Source organism: Lissotriton vulgaris, chromosome 7, assembly GCF_964263255.1.
Source record: "Lissotriton vulgaris chromosome 7, aLisVul1.2, whole genome shotgun sequence".
In the NCBI taxonomy this organism is placed as follows: Eukaryota; Metazoa; Chordata; class Amphibia; order Caudata; family Salamandridae; genus Lissotriton; species Lissotriton vulgaris.
In genome coordinates this window covers 389,316,062-389,338,495 of record NC_141695.1, presented here as the reverse complement: position 1 = coordinate 389,338,495, position 22,434 = coordinate 389,316,062, and the positions used below count along the sequence as shown (strand labels likewise).

General features: G+C 47.3%; 1 protein-coding gene across 1 annotated transcript in view; it reads right to left on the bottom strand.

Moving 5' to 3' along the window:
* Positions 1 to 8,531: 8,531 nt before the first annotated feature.
* The window catches only part of CYTH2 (cytohesin 2), a 299,904-nt gene continuing 286,001 nt past the window's right edge, over positions 8,532 to 22,434 (bottom strand). The window contains exons 11-12 of the mRNA XM_086930339.1: positions 13,368 to 13,522; positions 8,532 to 11,987 (exon numbers count right to left, since the gene is read on the bottom strand). Coding sequence (XP_086786465.1) covers positions 11,879 to 11,987; positions 13,368 to 13,522 — 264 coding nt within the window. The 3' untranslated portion in view covers positions 8,532 to 11,878. The remainder of the gene's footprint in view (positions 11,988 to 13,367; positions 13,523 to 22,434) is intronic.

Below are 22,434 nucleotides of genomic sequence, written 5' to 3'. Positions count from 1 at the left end.
GTCCCACTGAGGCATCACGAAAGGAACAGGAGGAAACATGAGTGATGCCCTTCAAAAACCTATTTACAACTAGGGACTTGAACAAAGAGGGCTGATCAGGGAGCCTTAAAAAGGCGGAAATGGCAGAGGTAGCCCTTGATAATGCCCAGAGCAGAGACCTATTTGGCAAGAGAGAGAAGAAAGAGGAGGACCTCTGAAAGAGGGGCAGAATGGGGATCCACAGGCTTTGCTGTGCACCATGCCACAAGTTTGTTCCACCGGCAGGCGTATACCGATTTTGTGTAGGGACGCCTGCCTGCCAGATTGACATTACAGACTTCAGGAGGCAAGTCAAATGGCCTCAACTGCCGCCGCTCAATCTCCACGCATGTAAGTGGAGACTGGACAGGTACGAGTGGAGGACCGTCCCCTGCTGCTGCGACAGAAGGTCCTCCTGAAGAGGCAGACGAATCGGGGGATCAACAGACATGCTGAGTAGCTCTGGATACCAGTATCTTTGTGCCCAGTCCGCAGCCACAAGGATAACTTGGGCCCGGTCGAGCCTGATCTTCTTCAGCACTCTGGGCAGAAGTGGTATAGGCAGAAAGGCGTACAACAGACTGCAGCTCCACTCGCGACGAAAAGCGTCTCCGAGCGAGTGCTGCCTTGGAATTTCCAACGCGTAGAACTGATCACCTTGCGTGTTCTCTTCTGTGGCGAATAGATCTAACCAAGGCTCTCCCCACTGCTGAAAGAGGCCTTGCGCCATGTTCGAATTCAGACACCATTTGTGATCCATCATGCACCGACAGCTGAGTTCATCCGCCCTGGCGTTCAGGGAACCTGCCAGGTGTTGAACCACCAGGGTCACGCCCTGATGTTCCAGCCACTGCCTGAGGCGCAGAGCCTCTTGGCATAGAGTCCACGACCCCACCCCGCCCTGTTTGTTGCAGTACCACATGGCGGTGGTGTTGTCCGTGAACACCTGCTCTACACTCCCCCGGACAGAGGGGAGGAATGCCTTCAGTGCAAGCCGTATCGCCCGCAGCTCCAGAAGGTTGATGTGGAGCTGGGACTCCGGAGACCAGAGGCCTCTGATCTCCGCCTCTCCCATGTGGCCCCCCCAGACCTGGAGGGACGCGTCCGTCACAACTACGTGCTCCGGTTGGGGTAGGGAGAGGGATCTGCCACTGACCCAATCGCGGTCCGTGAGCCACCACTGCAACGGTCTTGCAATGCCCTCCGAGATCAAGACATGGTCGGACAAGTTGCCCTGATGCTGGGCCCACTGAAACTTCAGGTCCCACTGCAGAGCCCGCATCCGCCACCTGGCGTGATGCACCAGAAGGATGCAATAGGCCAATAGCCCCAGAAGCCGCAGCGTCAACCTGACCGAGACTTGGGATAACGGCTGAAAGATCAGAATCATAGCTTGAATATCCCGAACACGCTGTTCGGGAGGATAAACCCGAAACTGTGCAGTCTAGAACCACTCCAATGAAGAGGAGCTTCTGAGAGGAACACAGGTGTGACTTCGGCACATTGATGGAGAACCCCAGCAGGTGCAGGAGGTCGGCCGTAGTCTGGAGGTGGCTGACGACTGTCTGGGGCGAGCCCGCCTTCAACAACCAGCCGTCGAGGTAGGGGAAGACTTAAACCCCTAACTTGCGCAGATGAGCTGAGACCACCGCCATCACTTTCGTGAACACCCGTGGGGCGCTGGTAAGGCTGAAGGGGAGCATGGTAAACTGAAAGTGCTCGTGGCTTACTGTGAACCGCAGGTAACGCCGGTGGGCTGGCAGGACGGGGATATGAAAATAAGCGTCCTGCAAGTCAAACGCTACCATCCAGTCTCCCGGGTCCAGGGCAGCTAAGACCTGAGCCAGTGTCAGCATCTTGAACTTCTCCTTCCGGAGGAAGTCGTTGACGTACCGCAGGTCCAAGATAAGGCGTAGGCCCCCTTTGCCCTTCTTGGGTACCAGAAAGTAGTGGGAGTAACAACCACACCCTACTTCTGGCCCAGGAATGCACTCGATGGCCCCCTTGGCCAAGAGGGCTGCAACTTCTTCTTGTAGAAGTTTCAAGTGATCCCCCAACACGCGGTGGTACTGCGGTGGCATGGCTGGAGGGGATGCCTCGAAGGGAAGGGAGTAGCCCCTTCGGACGATTTGCAGCACCCACCTATCCAGTGTGACAGTGTGCCAGTGGAGGTGGCGATAGCGAACCCTGCCCCCCACTGGCGTCACATGGGCCTGAAAGCTCGGACTAGGAGGGTTTTGAGGCGAATGCTGCAGGGGCAGGTGTGGACTGGCCTCGCCGTTGTCCCCGACCGCCGCCACGGCAGTTTCCACGTCCGCCACCGCGCTGGAAGGTTGTCTGAGGCCCATGGCTGGCAAGACATGTGGGGGCGCCCCTTCCTTGGCCACGAAAGGAGCGAAAGGCAGCCGTTTGCTGACGCGTGCCTGAGAGACCAAAGGACTTGGCCGTAGCCCTGGAGTCCTTAAAGCGTCAAGCGCATGGTCTGCCTAGTCGCCAAAGAGGCAACAGCCATCAAACGGCATGTCCATAAGGATGTTTTGGACATCAGCTGAAAGTTGGCGGACCTCAACCAGGCATGGCGACGAATCGCCACCGTCATAGCCATCGCTCTGCCCAGTGAGTCCGTGGTATCCAGCTCACACCGGACTGAATACCGTGCCGCATCTCGACCCTCTGCAAGGGCTTGGGTGAGTTTAGTTTGGAACTCCTCCGAACATTGTAGCAGCACGTCCGCGACCGTGTCCCACAGAGAGTGGGTGTAACGGTCCAAGAGGCACGCGGTGTTGACTGACCGCAACCCCAAAATCAGGGAGAATACCCTTTTCCCGTATTGCTCGTACCTCTTGGATTCCCGATCGGGGGGAGCCATTGGGAATGCGGTCTGGGAGTTAGAGGCCTGGATGACCAGGCTCTCTGGGGTGGGGTGGGGTGGGTCAACAGGAAGAAAGGGTCGCCCTGAGCCGGGCGGTGGCGCCTGGCCACAATCCTATCCACAGGCGGACCTGTAGCGGGCTTGGACCAAGTGTCCAGAAGAACGTCCGACAAGGCCTTGTTAAACGGCAGCAGAGGCTCGGCCAAGCTTGCCTGCGGTTTAAGAACCTCAGTTAGGTTAGTCCTCACGGCCGCGACTGGGAGCTCAAGGCCCAAGGCCTTGGCAGCCCACGTCAGCACCACACTATAGGCAGCCCCCTCCTCCGTAGCCACGGTAGGAGGGGAGACAAAACCAGTGTTGGGCGAAGTGTCCAGACCACTGGCCTCCCCAAACTCTCCTGTCCAGTCCTGAGAAGACTGGCACTCACGTGCCAGAGGGTCCTCAAACCCCTCTTAATCCCCCTCACCACCCATCTCCTGATACTCAGGGTCAAAGGATGGGGCCGGGTCATAGAAATCTCCATCGGAGTCGAGAGCGGCACCGCTCCGACGCCGGACCCGAATCGAGGGTAGGACCAGGGACGACGTTGTCCTAGGACGACGCCAGAGGCGATACCCTGGGGGCCGGCGCCGGTGAGGTCGACCTGAGACCTCGGGACCTAAGTCGCCAGGGCCGAAGCACCCGACCCGCTTGGGGACCAAGTCGGGCCGCTTGGCCCGACGGCGCCGCGGAACCCGACGGAGGAGCGAGCGACCTCATGGCCATGAGGAAGGTGTCTATCTCCTCCAGCATTGCGTTCTGCTCAGGGACCGGCGGGTATGGAGCAGGCCGCGACGCCTGCGGCTCTGGTGAAGCCGCGGGGGTGATGTCGCCCGAACCCCTGGCCGCGTCACGCGAGTGTCGGGGGGGGATGGGGAGGGGGAGGGGAGGGGGGGGGGGGAAGAGTCAGAAAAGCGATGACGCCTCTTCGACTTCTTGTGCCTCTTACCTGAGGACTTTGAGCCCGAACACTGGTGACTACTCCCGGAGCCGTAGACGACGCGCAAAGGTACTGCTACGCAAAAGTTTCCAGGATCCAGTCTGACGCCTGGGGATAGTCTAAGGTAAGGAATCTAACCTGTTTCTTTCAGATACACAGAGTTCAAGTGCTATTTGACTATGTGTTTTTTATGCTTGCAAATACAGTCTCTATATGGGTAATTACATTGTTTAGCCTCCTTTTTGGGGCGGCATTGGTGTGAGAAAAAAATTTATATATGTGCATACACATATGTGGAGCTAGATATGTGATTTCCATATATAATTTTTATATTATTTCCTGGGTCCCCGCACATGGGCGGGAATATTCAGTGCTTATGACTATTGATGAGGATCCCCTGGAAGAGAACTAAACAGCTGCAAAATCGCCACTTTAAAGACTTAATCTGCTGCGGAGTAGACAATGGCCTGAGGAATTCAGAGCACATTGGTTCTACCTGCCAAATAAGTCGGCAGTCAGACAACACCAAAAGAGTCTGAACTTTGGAAGGATGACTGCTTCCCATTCCGCAGGAAGAATGGAATCCTACTTTGACCTGGTGTGCTTGTGTATGTATGTATGCAATACTTATATAGCACAAACTGTCACCCCAAGGGTATCCTGGCGCTGCAACTGTAGCGGCAGCAGGCAATGAGCCTAATTATCAGTGAGGGCACTGCTCTCAGTTCTTAGGGAAGAGCCAGGTTTTTAGGCTCTTTCTGAAACTTAACAGGGAGGTCACCTGTATAATACTCAAAGGAAGATCGTTCCAAAGGCCTGCAGCCGCTGCGCCGAAGTTCCTACCTCCTGTCCTGGATTTCTTGAATTTGGCCGTAGTTCCCAGAAAGGCACTAGACGAGCGGAGAGGTCTTACCGGCTTGTACCATGTAAATCTCTCCTCCATAGGGATCGGGCCCGTTCCCGTTGAGACACAACTTGTCTTTCAACTTCGTTCAGGACTTACCAAACAACATTGGCTTGGATCTGGACAGAGCAAGACCCTTGGCCATGAACCTTGCTTCTTGTGTTTGGTGATGTACAGCTTTGCTTCACAATCCCAGAGGGACATTTATCACAGGACTTGTCATGTTTGAAGCCAAAGCACCAAATAATATTGTGTGGATCTGTGTTGCAGGGGCACCACAGTTTAAAACCTGTTGCCTTCTGGTGAGAAGTATTCTCTGCACACTGTTAATGTCCAATTTTGGAAATCGCAGAAAAAACGTTGGGAGTGAAGGAATAGGAACTGATTTTACCAGATTAGGCAGGGTTCCAAGGTGGGGGGGGGGGGCCTTAGGAGTGCGCCTATATGAGGCTTCATAACATCTCTTCGGAAGGAACAGCTGTGAAGCACAGTGGCACCTATTGTATGAAAATTCGTCATCCAGTCTATCATCCTGTAATTCAAAAGGTAAGGAATTTGCATAAGTGGATTGATATCCAATTAGTGGGGTTTGATCCCTCAAGCTAGAGGAGTTTGATCACAGTCCCATTAAGCTAGATGTTGTGGATGAGGAGATTATTGGGAACCTACTTGTTTGGACCCCACTTGGCTATGGGAATATGGGCCTGATTGAACAGGGCAATTGAGGATTATTTACCTCACTGACCTTTTTTTACTCAGGATACTTTAATATTGAATGTTTTTCATGCTCTGCTTTGTTTTTTCAGAATTTAAACAGGTCTGTGTGAACCGTAAGTACAACAATAACCCAGCACCCACAGCACACTTTAGTGTGTGTGCTGATATTTCATGTTGCCTCCTAACCTGGCTCCACTGCACTTCCTGGTCCTGAAGAAAGCCTTTTGATTGTATTGTTATGCTGAAACATGTAGACCACTATTTTGGATATTAAATATCAAAATAGTCTTCATAATTCTGCACCTTGATCTCAGCCCCTTCCCAAAAACCACCCGCTCCGCTGTAATCAGGAGCAGGTGCATTCGGCCGCCCAGTTGGGAACCCAATGATGAAGCTTCTCACCAACTAGGTTAGTGGGTGAGGGTTCTTTTTAAAACCTAATCGTTTTTCTTCCCATTTTTCCTGGCAATGGTGCAGTGCTTTGAATTCCCCCATAGGGTCCGTCCCTGTTCAATTGTTTATTTCCTCGCTCTCCCTTTGTTTTTTATCTAGGTCTCACCTACCCTGCCCACAGGACATAAAAGTGTTTAGAGAAAGACTAAAATCCAACTTAAAAGCACTATATCAAAAGGGGAGGCAAACCTGTTATTAGGCAATAGAAGCAGACCTAATGATGTACTTTCATTATTCCTTTAAAGATTTCTGTTCAGGTTCACATCCAAAACAGCAATTTCTCTCCAACACTCTTCCCTCTGAGAGCAGAGCTGGTACGCAGATCATGCACAGGAGAAGACACCCCTTACTCATTTTGTGACCGAAGTCTACACAAGCCTAGGAATAACAAATCAACTCTGTTGAGAGGGACTCTCTCAGATGGACTATATCAGTATTTGGATTTTCTGAATGCCCAATCATATTCCTGCAGTTGCGTGGCTGCTTTGTAGCCCTACTGAAGAGCATATGGAAATGAATGCAATGTTGCACAAGTCAAAGGCTTTTTCTGGCTACTCTGAAGCTACTAAGGGATTTATTTACCTAAGCCACCTTTATCTCATCACTTCAGTAAGCGGAGTTCGCCTACTTGGGCTAAAAGGAAAGCACCGGGACTTTGCGATATCAGACTTTATATTTCTTCATATACTGGACCGAGGAGTGCTAGAGATGAGGGAGTGATTGAGGCAGTCCCTCTCAGCCCGGATACAAGCTATAACGCCTCTATTGATCAGCAGCCAGCTGGATCCAATTATGAGCTATGAGCATAAACTAAACTGTAACCAGATGGAATAGGCCAACAAGATCCCAAGCATGATGTGTGTAAATGTGCACGAAGGTGTACCACTCACCGGGAACTCGGCTAAAGGCCTCAAAACATTAATCCTGTCAAAGAGCACAGATCTGATTTCAATTCAGGGTTAATAACACATGCAGACCCAACTGAGCTCACTTTATACCTCAAACCAACCAGGCTACAGATTGGCCTATTTCCAGACTTGCTCTGTGAACAGGCCACCGCATTTATCTACATTGCCAGTATTTCCACTGTTCGGGATACACTGTGCACTACATTGTACTGGTCCTCCACGCCCAAGTACATAAAGGCCTACATTTAAGCATGTCCTGATGACGATCCTACCAATCAAAAAGATCAAACCACTTTCGACATTATATACACACACACATTTTTTTTAAACTAATTACTATTCAATCTTATTGTGGTACAAACTTTGCACCTTCAAGTCACATGAATCACATTTTTGTATGAGCATTTTGCCAATTCACTCCCCCCACCCTCCCCCCCCATGTTATGGTTTCAAAAATGTAATATATATTTTTGGATATTAAAGCATTGCTTTTGAATCTATAATACAGATTTTTATCACAATTTAATTCCTGTCCCCACAGGGACTGTCGTAGTCTTTCAAGTAAAGAGCACCAAAGTGCAGCCAGCCAATGACTAGGGTATGTACAGAATGAACGTTAATGAGTTAGGAAAAGAATGTTGAGTAAAAGGACTGCAGCTCAATTTGGTACCAACAGGAGTTCCCATTCAAGAGTTCAGGGGATATCGATCAAAGAGTGAGCACTTTCTGATAGGTACCCCTGTGCATTTCTGGCATGGCTTTGTTGCAAATCCCATAAACTCTTGAACGGGTCCTCTAGCAAAGACCCAGATTGGCTACTTTAGCCTACATCCTCTGAACCCCGAATTGGGTGATCCGTACACTCGAGAAGCTACATTTGTGTAGGCTCAAGACATTATTCAACTGGTTTAAACATCTGCTGTAGAAAATACAGAGATATCCAAAGTATCAGTTACATTTCAGGTTAAGTATTACCAGATTTGAAAAAATAGTACGAACTTTGGTGCTCGAAAATTCAATAAACCAGAGCTACTATACCTAGAATATTCAAATGGATGACAATTCCTCCATGTGTGCCTTAATCAAGAGACATGTGACCTACTTAAGAGTAGATTTTAACTGGTCACCATTTAAGACATTGTGACAAAATCACATCAAAAGTTAAAGTGATAGGGTGCTAAGCAGAAGAAAGAGCATGGAATTTGAAACAACAAATGAAAATATGTGAAGACGACAACAGTGGTCATTTGCTCATTATCTGCAATGGCTATAGACATTAAAAGACGCATCTACACCTAATGCGATGGGACTATGATGTATATGCAAAGACCAATAGCTGTGAGTTGCATCGTGTCCCCACTGGCGATTTAAAAGTGTTTTATTAGAACATTGCTTAGAATCAATTTATAGACGGTACTTACTGAGATACAAATAAATTAGTCTGAGTACGACATTCAAACATGTGGTCCATGTCCCTTGACCACTGCTACACATCTGAGCAATGCTACTATTATCCGCTGGCGACGAGTGGAGGTTCACTACAGTACTAAGTAAGGCCAATTTCACACGGACTCACTAATAAACGGCCTATAACAATCCCTTTCCTCACAGAAAGTACTTCATAAGCCGTACACAAACACGGTTGCTAGCATAAGAAATCCAGCTCCATAACCCTGAAGATGGGGTTTTATATAGCTTTTTTTATTAAGTCAAACTGTCATACAATAATTTTAAATAATAGAAAAGAAAGAATTACAAAAGAAATTACAAAAAAAAGGAATCGAACAATACTATTGGCTTCACTTTGGAAGAGGAAATAGACAAGGAGGAAAGAAGATATTTGTATGTATGTTCACAGTTGCATTTCTTTTACTAAGTAGGTTGATGTGTTTCTGGAGGGAGAAAGGAGTGCTCTATCCGCACCATTTGGCACAGACCGACCCAGCCTGCTATGAAAGTGAAGCAGGATCTTCATTTCTAAGAGTGTGACATTGTTAATAAGGAACAGAAATAAGAAACTAGAGGATTATGTTTTGCAAACAAGATGCCAAGCTTATCAACCTTTTACTTTTCAGTCACGAACAGCTGGTGGAAACAAGTTAATTGTGCACATATTTCATCATACGTCCAACACAATATAATTTCTCAATTAAAAAAAAAAAAACTTTGGAAAAGTGATTCGGTCTGGCACTTTTTACTTGCCGTTTTGAATGAAATATTACCACGGATCTACTGATGGGTAGTTTTTGACCAACCATGCACCAGATTCAACATTCTGAAAGCGAATATAAAACAGGCAGCTTTGTCCGAATGGACCACGTGTTTTTTTTTTAAGACTCCTTTACCTTTTTCCTTAGGTTTGCTCATGCAGAAAAAAGGCAAACAAGTAATATTTCAGAGCATTTGCTACTATTTTCTGCGAAGCAGATACAAATTAGAAGAAATTATTGCAACAAATGTAAGAAAAGTGAGCGGATAGGAGATGTTTACAGAGCCTGTAACAAGACTCTCTCCTACCATGCAGTCAGTGCTACAACAGCCAAATTCAGACCCATAGTTTAGAACATGCAGTAACCCCATTTTCATTTAATTATCAAGGATCAACAATTATTGTTACACCCAATAACTCAATTTTCAACCTTGTCATCTACCGATGTGAACCCACCACGCATAATCATCTCTGTTTTTATCCAATCTTTTGGGATTACCCACCATGGGTCTTATATACCCTGGTTTAGGTGAATGTGCCTGCACACAGATTTGCCGGGATCACCAACTTGTTCACAACCAGGTTATGTTTGTTGTGATCTGTGTGTCCTGGATAATTCTGCAGTTCAAATTACTCATGTCTCCGTTACGATTCCGATATAGTGGAATTCGATCCTGGTGCAATACTGGCTCAAAGGACTTGGTTAGTGTGAAGTAAAACACCTGGCTTTCTTCCTCAAGACTACACTTTTTTCAAAAGCATACCAACTATCTATTACAAATGAAACATACCCATCTAGTGGACCTGGATTCCATTATCCGGTGGCCTCTGCAGACAAAATTACGCAGACTGTTTTGACACGTCCTCCCACTCAATGAAATGTACCGACCATGACCAGATCACCTTTCCTTCCCATCTTCTGTAACCATGCTTATGAAGGCAAATGCTCCCCAGCCCTAGTCTTGAAGACTGCACAGGCAGGACAACAGAACCGCAAGCTAAAGAACCATACCATTTTCGAATCCGCTGCCCGAGACCTGCAATGCAATAGACTGGCTTCTCAACTGTGATCTAAGGTAGCTGCGAGCTAGTTGAGTTTCAGGACGTCAGGCAGACACGCAGTTTAAGTCTCATGTGCTCGGCAATCTCAAAATAGGTCCGACAAGCAGCCAACCATGACAAGAGTGACCCACTCTCCAATGTTCTGTCATATACCCTGGCCCCAGGTCAGGTCAAAGCCCATGTATACCGGTTCAGTTAATTTGTGAAACTGAACGGTGTTCAATTAGAGGAATGGTTTGAGGTTGAGGTTTGAAAAAAGCAACATGGAACAGAATCAACCGTGTGAGAATAAGTTATACAGTGCTTAAACGTTCAACTCTAGTTGCTAAAAGAGGGATGACATTGGTTTAGCTCTTAGTAAAGAGTTCCATTTTAGGTTGTTTTAGGGTAACATATCTATAGAACATAAATACGAGTTAATTGCACTATAAATGTGCAGCCATAGCTAACAAACAACAAAACTCAGTCTCTGGATAGAGCAAACTCTTCTTGGAATGTCTTTATCCTTCTGAAATAAAGGTTATATAAGACTCCGTTTACAACATTCATTTCAACTGGGCATTCTTGCCTTCTAACAGGGAAGCTAAAAGGAAGCGCACTTGCCCAAATGTCCAGCACAGTCATTTAGACTCAGGATAGTGTTGGAATCTCGGTTTAGGGGAAAAAAGGTTTGAAGAGGTAAAGTGTCTCAAACACTAAACTATTAAAGTGGTATTGCGGAATTTTGAACCTTAAATCTGCAATCCATTTCAGTAAAAAATAAAACACCAAACATTTTTCACGAAGGGACTATGCTTGCAAATGTAGCCAATTTTTCCGCATTGTTCACCGGTACATTTTATTCATGAGTGATTCATTCGGTGCTCTTTTATTGGATATCAGGTTCTATAGAAAAATGGATACTGCCTCTTGGATGCTTGGCAACTCTATATCATGCCTAGAGTGCATGCAGATAGGACCAATCGAACAGAGGTGACGAGATTTCGAATTGGTGCTTCTGAAGTTTCCCGCACTCAACAGTTGTTGAGCTCAACAGCTTTGCATTGAGAAGATGCCTCTAGTCCAGCTGCAAGCCATCGCGAAAGAAAGAACCTAGCTTAAAAGGATGTAATCTTTGGCGTGAATTGGTCACTGTTCCTCAACTCCAGGAGAAACTAAGAATAATGCTAGCCAGCCACTACGCTCATGGTGGAGACAGATACTTTTAGAAGAACTGTGGCTTGAACACAGGCTTTGTTTTCATGCAGAAGGTGTAAACAAAGTGAACTGCACTGAATTGCGGGGGTCACTGGGACAATGTCAGATTCACACCTCGAGGTACACAGAAATGAATAGATCACAGTTTTTTCCTTCTCTTGCATTTTTGACATCAAAGTAAATAACTGTCAGTTTGGGAAAAACTCTAGGAAAAGTAGTGGTCCAGTTGGCGTTTCAGTTCTTCCCACATCAGTTAATTCCATCAACACACCCAACACCACTCCATTTCCACACTGAAAAAGTGTCTCTACAGCCTAGTGGTCAACAATGTTTAGTGGGTGGCGCACGAAGCCCCATCCTTCTGCAGCATGAAAACCCCTGCTTGGGGAGCTGCAATTGGCTGGTGGGGGATGGTCATCCCTCATCCACAGTCTCTCGGTCTCGAGTCTCTCCTCCGTCATGGTCTTTAGCTTTGGGAGGGACAGAAGAAAAGTAGCGCAGGATACTTCTGGTTGATGGGCGGAAGTGTCAGTCGTGTGTTTCACCCAAGCTTGCACCCTCAAGCCTGTTCCTGCTGCTGCTGTTGCATCTGCTGCTTCTTCTTGACAGATATCCGCTTTTTGCGAGCCGCCAGCATCTCATAAAAGGGGTCGATGCTAACTGCCGCCCTAAACGGAGGAGACAAAAAAAGTAGAACACAATATTACAATTGCTCCTACATCGTGAAGTATGTAATATTTCAAAGACATCCTCATTTATGGACATCATCTCAAAGTAGCTCAGCAGAGACTGCTGACCGAATAAGTAACCCTGATGTGCAGTTTGATTCCAATTAATCATTGGATCCCACCATCCTAGATCAAGCAGGCGGTTAATCTTCAATTTGTAACAGACTCAAACAGGCTGACAACTTCTTCCTTTGATCACTTTTGACAATAAAGTGGTCCAGGAGTGATGAACGGTCATGGCTAAATTAAAACTACTCGCAAAATGGTCTTCCTGGGCAGGTGTGAGGACTGGCTGACGAACTTGATTAACAAATACAGAATTAGAACTGGATTGTGGTTGGCTAAAGAAACCTGCTGCTACTATATCATAGGGGTAGATGTCCCAGCTCCCTGCTATTTATATCTAATCTACAGGAGGCAGGATCTGAACTATATAATGTGTATGTTTTACCACTCTGCCACTTCAACCACCCTTATTGGAAATGCTCGAAGTGTACAGTACCAGCATATGCATAGGTGACACCTGGATGGAGAGCAATAACATCACCTGCCTCCAGCGTCGATCTGTTTTGTCTGCATATTCTGTTAACTGTAATTATTGTGAGAAATGCCACTATTCTTCTGCACTGCATGTACTAGCTCATGTTTGTGCCCCTAATGATACTACACACAACAATTGGTGAGTTTATTATTAAACAGCCTATAGGATTGAAACATATTTGAGATGGCAGTCTGCCGACGTTACAATTTACCTAGTATGCAGTCAATAAATGATACAATATAAAATAAATTAATTATAGAAACAGAGTTCAATAAGTATTTCTTAGACGCCAAACACACCAAAGATACTTATTTGTAATGTTTACTACTTTAGAATATGGCTGTCACATATAAGAGTTCAACAACATATAACAAATAATGGGACTTTCGTGAGTCAATGGAAATAAAGTGAAAAGGTAGTGTTGTGAATGAAATATACCTACAGACAGGCCCTCTTATTTCTTTTCAATTACTATATGGTCCCAGTGGTCCTCATCCGGGAAGGCTTGCAGACCACCCCTCCTCCCCTCACCCAAGTTACAACATACCCTCACCTCCAGTTTCTATTCGATCGAAAAAGAGCTGAGCCACTGTTACCAGTCACACATTACAAAATAAAATACAAATTGACATTTTCCTTAAAATGTCTCCAACCATTTCAAAAGCAATACCAAGCAGCATTACTGCTACCCTATAAGTCTCTATGCGATTCATCACCGAACCAAAAGTTCACACACCTTTCTATTAAGTACCTTTCAAATTCCTTTCTTGCAGACTTACTTGATGGATTTTATCCACTCCTCCTTCTCCTCTGGCGTCGGAGCTGAAATCCGATAGACATTGTGGTTCCCCTCCACCACGCGTCCGTCCGCCTCTGTCTTGCATGCCTTGATCAGCGCACCCTTGTTGTTCGGAATGTACAACTCAAAGCAGTTCTGTGGGGACAAACAAAATAAGGAAGATCAGGCAACCTGACTACACAGAGGCCATTCATTCAGTGAAAAGGTAACACAAGCAGCACGCCCCGTTCCTGCAGAAGGAAGAAAACTAGTTACTTACCTGTAACTTCAGTTATCCAGTATTATATCTTTCATAGATTCACATGCCTGAATCATTCCCTGTTGCCAAGGCGGGAGTCCCACGGTAAATAAAAAGCAGTGCCAAAAGTAAGATAGTAGTAGGCCCAAGGCCTAAATCAGTGGTCCCCAAACTTTTTTAGGCGGGGGCCACATCAACTTTTCTTTCTGTGATGAAGGGCCGGGGTCAGTCTTATAACAGGAAATTATATGGAACAAAAAGTGACAACCAATTTCATTGTGGAGATTACAATGACATTTTTTGCAGCGATTTTATTTTTAAAACACTATCTCACAATACTACATTTATTGCAGTATTATCCTTCTGTGTTTGGTACTTTTCTCTTGTAACACACTGACCATTTGCTACCTCTTGTTCACTTTCGATACTTGCACAAATGCCACCACTGCCCAACTAACGTTTGTTCTTGTGTCCTCCATTTATTGCAGTATTATAACTCTACATGTACTTTGTACCCAGCATTCTGTTTCCTCAATTCAAGTATGTGATTAAATCCTGTGACTCAGATCGCGAACACCCATAGCTGCTTCAAGGTCTGCATATTGTCATTGGGGAAGTCTAATATACCTTCTCGTTCTCACCTGTGTGAAAGGCCCCTCGCTGAAGTGAAATATCTCGGACCCTAAACCGGAGGAACCAACACGCTTTCTGCACTGTGGGAGCTCTTCTATGCACTTGAAGGCCAGAGAACTCTGCACGTCAGAATCGAGGCGCACTGAGAGAGCTGGTTGCAGCCTCACAGTAACAGAATAGCATGGCACATTTCAAGTCCGGATTGAGGTGCATTTGGGCGCACTAACACTTGGATCGGCAATCTCTGATCCACCATAGCAGGGGAGCGGAGAAGTTTACAATTGTGGTGAGCTGGCAAAGAGCGCTGGGCACGGGATAACAGCGCTAGAATAGGAAAGAGCGCTGGGCACTGGATCACAGCGCTAGAACAGCAAGGAGTGCTTGGCACAGGATCACAGCGCTAGAATAGCAAGGAGTACTGGGCACAGGTTCAGTTCACAGCTCTTCAAAAGAAAGAGGTAATGGGCACAGGATCATTGCGCTAGCAGCAAGGGGTGCTGGGGCTGCACTAACAGAGCTCTATTCAACATCGCTGTAGTAAACATTGGGGTTCTGTGAGTCAGGGTACAGGTTTGGCACATTCACCACAAGGAGTTTCGAAGGTTAACACCAAGTGCTCTGGCCGAGCTGGGTCAGTTTCACAGGAGATGTTGCATGTAAGGTCGAGGTTAGGCACAGGGAGATGAAGTGATTTGCCCAGAATCACAGGATGGTGAGCGTCGGTGCCTAGACTCGAACCTGGTTCCCCTGAAGTCGAACGCCCTAGCCTTCAGGCCACAGTGGGTTTGCGATGCTCTCAATCCATGTAATACTAAACTAAATGATGTCGGTCTGAGGTGTAGTGGGGTGCATGGAGGTAAGGGGTAAGGCCTCAGTATTCAAAATTGTCATAACAACCCCCCCCCACAACTGTAAAGCAGTTACTGATGCCGGTAAGGCTTGAGGTGCACTTGCTAAGCCGGGCCTGGGACCCTAGTTTTAGAAGAGGGGTGTGTGAATGCTGCAGGTCAGGATTGAGGTTCACTGGGAGAGCCGTGTGCCAAGAAAGCATTTTCAGGAAGGATACCCCTAAGGGTCTGCTTTGTACTACACCGTTTGAGAAACACACGCAGACAACAATACAATTTAAGCAGGCTCTGAAAACGATGTACCCCTCTCGCTGGCTACAACCCTGAAATATACCAGAAAATGTATACTTGCAAGGCGGACCTTAGACAGGGCAGACTACAATTTGATTCTAAAAAGGCAGCCCGCTCTCATGAGAAACACCTGATCCTACCATGCCTGGCAACAGACTCACTTGCAGAGCCTAACACTGGTAAGGGGGGTGAAGACACTAATTTAAAACAAAAGATTACTAAGTGAAGACACTTACAAATCGATGCAAGAGAGTTTGGCCATGATCGATGCAATGAGGAGATCGATGCTCTTAAGCTGCGCTTCGACTACGCTTAAGGAAAAGCTGGAAGGACATGATGAATGGCTATCGGCAACTGAGTATCAGATTTCCGACACCGAAGACACTTTACAAAACATTTTAGGCCGGGCAAAGATCTTGAAAACCCGGCCTATGCAGATTAGCAACACCACTATATCACATTAAACTTCCGATCAGAAAATGGCGTCTTCCCCATGTAGGTAGGTAATGGGTAAAGGCCGCGCTACATAAAAAAAAGGAACATCAATAAAACAAGTCTCCACCATGGGCCCCCACCCCCCCAGCTAATCACACCTCTGCTCCGGGTAAACTGGGGTAACACTCACCGGCTCACAAGGCTCCCGCGCCGCCGGTCTCCGCGCCTGTCCCCGACACCGGACTCTTCGCGCGCACCCTCCCCCACGCACAGATACGTGTGACGTAAGACGCGCGCGTACGCCAGTCAAGTGCAGGCATCTGCGCTTTCGATCTGCGCATGTGTCCCGATGCAAAATCATTTCTAGAGCGTAGGAATACAATTTTTATATGAATAACCCTGTGAATCTGGACGCACCTGGACGGCCGCTTGATTTCATTAGGCGGGCCGGATTTGGCCCGCGGGCCGTAGTTTGGGGACCCCTGGCCTAAATCCTAGTAGCCTATCGACATCATTATGCTAAAAAGACCAAAGTATTTGTCCCAACCAATCAGCACCCTCTAGAACACTCGCTGCAGAGCCAGTTCTCCTCAGATTTTCGTTAGCACAAGTGGGAAAGAAGTATCCCAAAATAGAGAACCAACTCTCCGGGTAGGAGGGTGGGCGCATGTGAATCTATGAAAGATACCAATACAGGATAACTGAAGTTACAGGTAAGTAACTTGTTTTCTTATCCAGTATTGGGGAATCTTTCATAGAATCACATGCCTGATTCAGAGTAGCAAGCAGTATGCCAAGTAAGGAGTATTTTCCTACCTGAAATTCCAGTTCTGTAGTAGGGGTATCTCTGTTATAGTCAATCTAGTGAATAGTCCCGCCCATGTGCGTAGACCCCGGAGCAATCACAAATAATCTCTTAAGCTGTCTTCTTTGCAATCCTGCATAGACACTTAAGAGAAAATCAAAGACAAATAATGCAGCCTATGATACAAGGCTACACTGGCCAGTACTTCAACTTAAAGTGAAAGGATAGCCAAATAAAATCAAATTGTACACATATTTCCAAGTTTCACCCATAGAGAAACTTCCCTTCACCAAAATCCTTGAAAAGATGGAGAGGAAGGGTTGGACAGACAAGCCCCCCCATAGGCTGCCATTATGTGTCTGGAAAAGGGATACCGTGCCTTTAAGAAACTCTCCAGAGACCCTCGTTATCCCAGGATGCACAGCAAAAGTCCTTTTACTTTCAGTTCTTTTTGAAGGTGTATAAAGCAAGGTCTGTAGCATATAGTACATTATCATTTTCTCCACCGGGGAGGAGGGTGGGCGCTTATGACTATAACAGAGATACCCCTACTACAGAACTGGAGTTACAGGTAAGAAACTACTCCTTCTGTAGTAGGAGATCTCTGTGTATAGTCATAATCTAGTGAATAGAATGGCAAGCCCCTCCCAACAATCAATCCCGCGGTGGAGGAAAAAGACAACACCACTACTGTGCAAACAGATTTCTCAACGAAGCCTGCCCAACCTGAGCATCTGCCTTGGCATCAGAGTCCAGACAGTAGTGCTTAGCAAAGGTATGGACCGACTTCCAAGTGGCAGCCCTGCAGATATCTGCAATAGGAACATTACGTAGCAAAGCCGTTGTCGCTGCTTTGCCCCTGGTAGAACCTTACCCCCTAAGGTCTTGTTAGCTTTCGGATAACATAACTGGATACAGGACACAATCCACCTCGAGATGGACTGTTTCGAGGTGGAAAGACCAGTCCTGACCGACCCATAATTGATAAACAATTGGTCTGACCTACGAAAGTCCTTGGTCTCATCCAAGTAGAATTTCAACACCCTTCTGACATCCAGGGAATGTAGAGACCTTTCTGCTGGAGTGGAAGGATTTTGGAAAAACGTAGGTAAAGTTATAGTCTGATTGACATGGAAGAACAATTGTTACTTACCTGTAAACAGGTGGTTCTCCAGTATTGGTGTCTTTCATAGATTAACATGCTTGAATAGATTCACATGCTTGAATATTCCCAGTCGTCAAAGCGGGAGTCCCACGGTACATAAAAATAGCAATAAATGCTAAAAATATATGTATGTGAGAACATAACATAAGAAAAAAAACTAGAAGTAAATACCTAACTGAAACCTCTAAAACAATTCCTCCATAGGAATGCATGATAGAGAAAGAAAACACTTAACATATCACTGTCATTATGCAGTACAAACTACAGCCAGTCAGGCGCCAGCACCCTCTAGAACCTTCTCCTCAGAAGCTCAAGCCCTCAGATTTTCGTAGCACCAAAGAGACCCAGAGTGCATGAGGAGAAGAGAGCCTCTAAGGGGAGGAGGGAGGGTCGCATGTGAATCTATGAAAGACACCAATACTGGAAAACCACCTATTTACAGTTAAGTAACAATTGTTCTTTTCCAGTATTAGGGGTGTCTTTCATAGATTCACATGCTTGAATAGAATAGAGAGCAGTAACCTCCAAGGAGATTGCTAAGCACAACCTGGAAAAGCTTGAAGACAGTAGTAATACAGTCATGGAAGCTTAAATAGCAATCATTGAAAAAATAGAAAGGAGGAGGGAACAGAGGCTCACCTTATTTGAAAAGATGACTAAATACTGCCTGTCCCACTGCGGTATCCGCCTCATTAATGGCGTCCAAACAGTAATGCTTGGTGAAGGTGTGCCTGCTGGACCATGTCGCTGCACGGCAGATCTGATGAAGTGGCACACCAGCAAACAGGCCAGTGGATGAAGACATAGCCCTTGTAGAATGAGCCCTCACCGAAGACTGCAAAGGCTTGCCAGCCTGTTGATGGCAGAAGGCAATGGCCGAAGAAATCCAACGGGCAATCGAAGGCTTGGTAACTGGATGCCCCTGACGCAGTCGTCCATAAGCAATGAACAGTTGGTCAGACCTGCGGAAGGAGGCAGTTCTGCTAATGTAAAATTTAAGGCATTGTTTGATGTCCAAGGAATGCAATCGCTGCTCAGCCGGAGACTTGGGCTCAGCGAAGAAAGTTTTCAAGAACACAGGTTCATTTAGATGAAAGTCCATAGGCACCTTAGATGGGAAAGATGGGTTGGTGCGAAGTACCACGCGGTCATGTTTGAATTGAAGATAAGGCGGTTTGATAGTAAAGGCGTGGAGGTCACTCACACGACGAGATGAGGTCAGAGCAAGAAGAACAACCACCATCCAGGTGAGGAACTTAATGTCCGCCCTATGGATGGGATCAAATGGTGATTTCATAAGTTGCGACAGAACAACATTGAGATGCCACGGTAGAGGAGGGTGCCGAATAGGCGGAAACTTCCGGAAAAGCCCTTTGAAAAACTGGCGGATAATCCTGGACGAGCAGAGGGAGGAGGAGCCATCTTGCCGGAAGCGAGAGATTGCAGCTAGGAAAACTCTCAAGGTAGCAAGCGAGAGTCCAGATTGAGCTAGACTCAAAAAGAACGGAAGAAGCTGCTCCGGAGTAGAATGGATTGGATGGACATTTGCTGCCAAGCACCAATGACAAAATCTCTTCCACTTGAGTTTGTAAGTTTTTATGGTAGACGGAGCCCTAGCATGAGCGAGGATCTCTCTGCAGTCTTGCGAGATATTTAAGTTTGCGAAATCAAGGTGCTCAGGTTCCATGCCGACAATTGTAGAGTGGATGGATCCGGATGGCAAACCTGGCCCCTGTCCATCGTCAGGAGGTCTGGACGAGGACGAAGAGGAATGGGCTTGCACTGGTACAGAAGGATCAACTCCGAAAACCACGCCAGTCTGGGACATCGAGGGGCGATCAATAGAATGTGGCAGGGCTGCCTCCGCATCTTCCACAGCACCCGTGGTACTAACGGGATCGGCGGAAAGGCCTAAGCGAATAGATCACACCAATCGATCAAAAGGGCATTCCCGCACGATCCGGGGTGGGGATGCCAACTTGCGTAAGACGGGCATTTCCGATTATCTGGTGTCGCAAAGAGGTCTAGAGATGGGAGACCCCATCGGTGAAACACAAGATCCATAGTCGGTTGATGCAGTTTCCATTCGTGTGTCTACGATGTGGATCTGCTGAGGGAGTCTGCCAGGATGTTTGAAATGCCCGGAAGATGCACCGCCGTCAAGGTTATCTAATGACGTAGAGCCCAATCCCAAATCGACTGAGCTAGTCGAGACAAGCGTTGAGACTTGGTCCCTCCCTGCTTGTTCACATAGTGCATGCTAGTGGTATTGTCCGTTTGAATAAGCACTGACTCCCCTTGAATTACAGGAAGAAACTACTTGAGCCCCTGAAAGATCGCCATCAACTCTAGCCTGTTGATATGCCAAGAGCGTTGGGGTGGAGGCCATTTGCCCTTGATGGAGAGACCTTGAAGAGGAGCACCCCGGCCGTCCGGAGAGGCGTCTGTTTTGATTGTGAGATCCGGCGCGTTGACGAGGAAGGGTGTTCCAGTCGCCAGGTTGGCCGGCTGTGCCCACCAGCACAGACCCTTTCTCATGCGAGCTGTAACGGCCACTTGGTTGTTGAAAGATCCGGAGACCTGACGCCACTGTACGTCCAGTTCCTCTTGAATGGGACGGGTCCGCAGTCTGCAATGTGGGATCAGTGCAATACAAGAGGATGCCATCCCCATAAATGACTTCATTGTCCGGACAGAAACGGACTGCCTTGATCGAATGAGTGACACCAGGCGGAGGATTTTCTGTTGTCATTCGTGTGAAACGAACGCCTTTGAAAGCATTGTGTCTAAGATCGCTCCCAAGAAATTCCTGGTTTGCGCTGGTGCAAACTGTGACTTGTAGACATTGATGGCCAAGCCAACGGATTGAAACACATTTTGACAAAGACGAGTGTCTTGGCTCAGTTGATGGCGTGATTGAGACTTGGAGGCAATCGTCCAAGTATGGAAAAATTTGGACGCCTTGGAGGCGTAGGTGAGCCACCACAGGAGCCAACACCTTCGTGAACACACGAGGGGCGGACCGGAGTCCTAAAGGCAACACCTTGAACTGATAATGTGTCTGCCCCACCCTGAAGCGCAGGTACTTTCGATGCTGTTGGAGAATTGGGACATGAAAGTATGTGTCCTGAAGGTCTATGGTGGTCAATCCCCGCTGGCCAGTAGACTCAGAATCTCCAGTAGTGTCAGCATGCGGAAAGATTGGCTCTTTAGGTATCTGTTGAGAGCCCTCAAATCAAGAATTGGTCGCCAATCTCCCGTCTTCTTGAGACACTGGAACCACTTCGACTGCACCTTTCTGAACAAGAAGACGGACTTGATGGTAAAGCTCCTTGAGATGGGGAGGAGGCGGGCCAGATGGTGGAGTATGACGAGGAATCTTGACAAACTCTAAGGTATGACCTTTCAGCACAATGTCCAAAACCCAGCGGTCCGAGGTGATGGAGGACCACTGAGAATAAAACAGAGATTTGACCTCCAACACTCTGGGGATGACAAAAGTCATTGGCCTTTGGGAGTGGATCCACGATAGGATGACTTTGAGATTGTCCTCCTCGAAAAGTGGAAGAAGTGCCGCGTCCGCGTGCACCCCGAAATGGCTGTTTCCGAAATTGCAAAGTGCCCAGTGATTTAGCCGTATCAGTGTCCTTCTTAATGGACTCCAGAGCTTCATCAATGTGGGACCCAAACAGCGATTCATCATCATATGGCATATCAAGGATCTTGGATTGAACTTCCTGCCGGAAGGAGGTGGCCTTCAACCAACCCTGGCGTCGTAAGGCAGCCGCACTAGCCAGCTGGCGGAAACTAGTGCCCGCAATATCGACTGCGCAGTCAATCATCTCTTCAGATGCTCTTTGTCCGTCCAGAAGGATTTGCTGTGCGTCAGCTTTGGAAGCGTCCGGGATGAGGTCGACTAGGGCAGATATGTCCGACCACATCTGCCGGTCGTAGCGGCCTAAAATGGCTAAGGCATTCGCCGCCCATACTGTAGTGGAAGCCATTATGGAGAATTTTCGTCCAATGGCGTCTCGGCGCCGACCTTCTCTATCTGGAGGTGCGGTGATTGGAGACGCTGGATTACGTGCTGTGCTGCCTGAGTTACAACCGAATCCGGCTTAGGGTGAGAGACCAGGCATGCTGGTGAACCAGTTTGAGCCTTATATTTCTTCTCAAGACGTGGCACTTGGGCAGGTAACGAATTCGGAGCCTGCATGAGTTTAACTCCTTCCTTCCATATGAAATCTATTATTGGCATCGTGTGGACTTGTTTGAAAGGCTGATGTTTGAAATCGTAGAGGAAACAGTCCTCCTCTCTCTGTGTCCTTGGCAATTTAAAGCGCTGAGCCGCTATATCAATCAACAGCTGAAAACTGGCAATATCTACTGGAGGGGAATCTCCAGATTCTCCTGGCGGAGGGGAGGGCGTCTGCATTTGGTAGTTGTCCCACTCAGCCATGCCGGTTGAGGCATCATCATTATCCGTGTCATCGTGGACCTCCCCGTCCTCCCGTTCAGGAATCGCCTCATCATCCGCATCCTGTGGACAACTGGTGGCATGGCGTTAGTCGGCGATGGTGTGGAAGATCTGTGCCGACAGATGCAGAAACTGAAGAAGGTAAAGGCACTAGA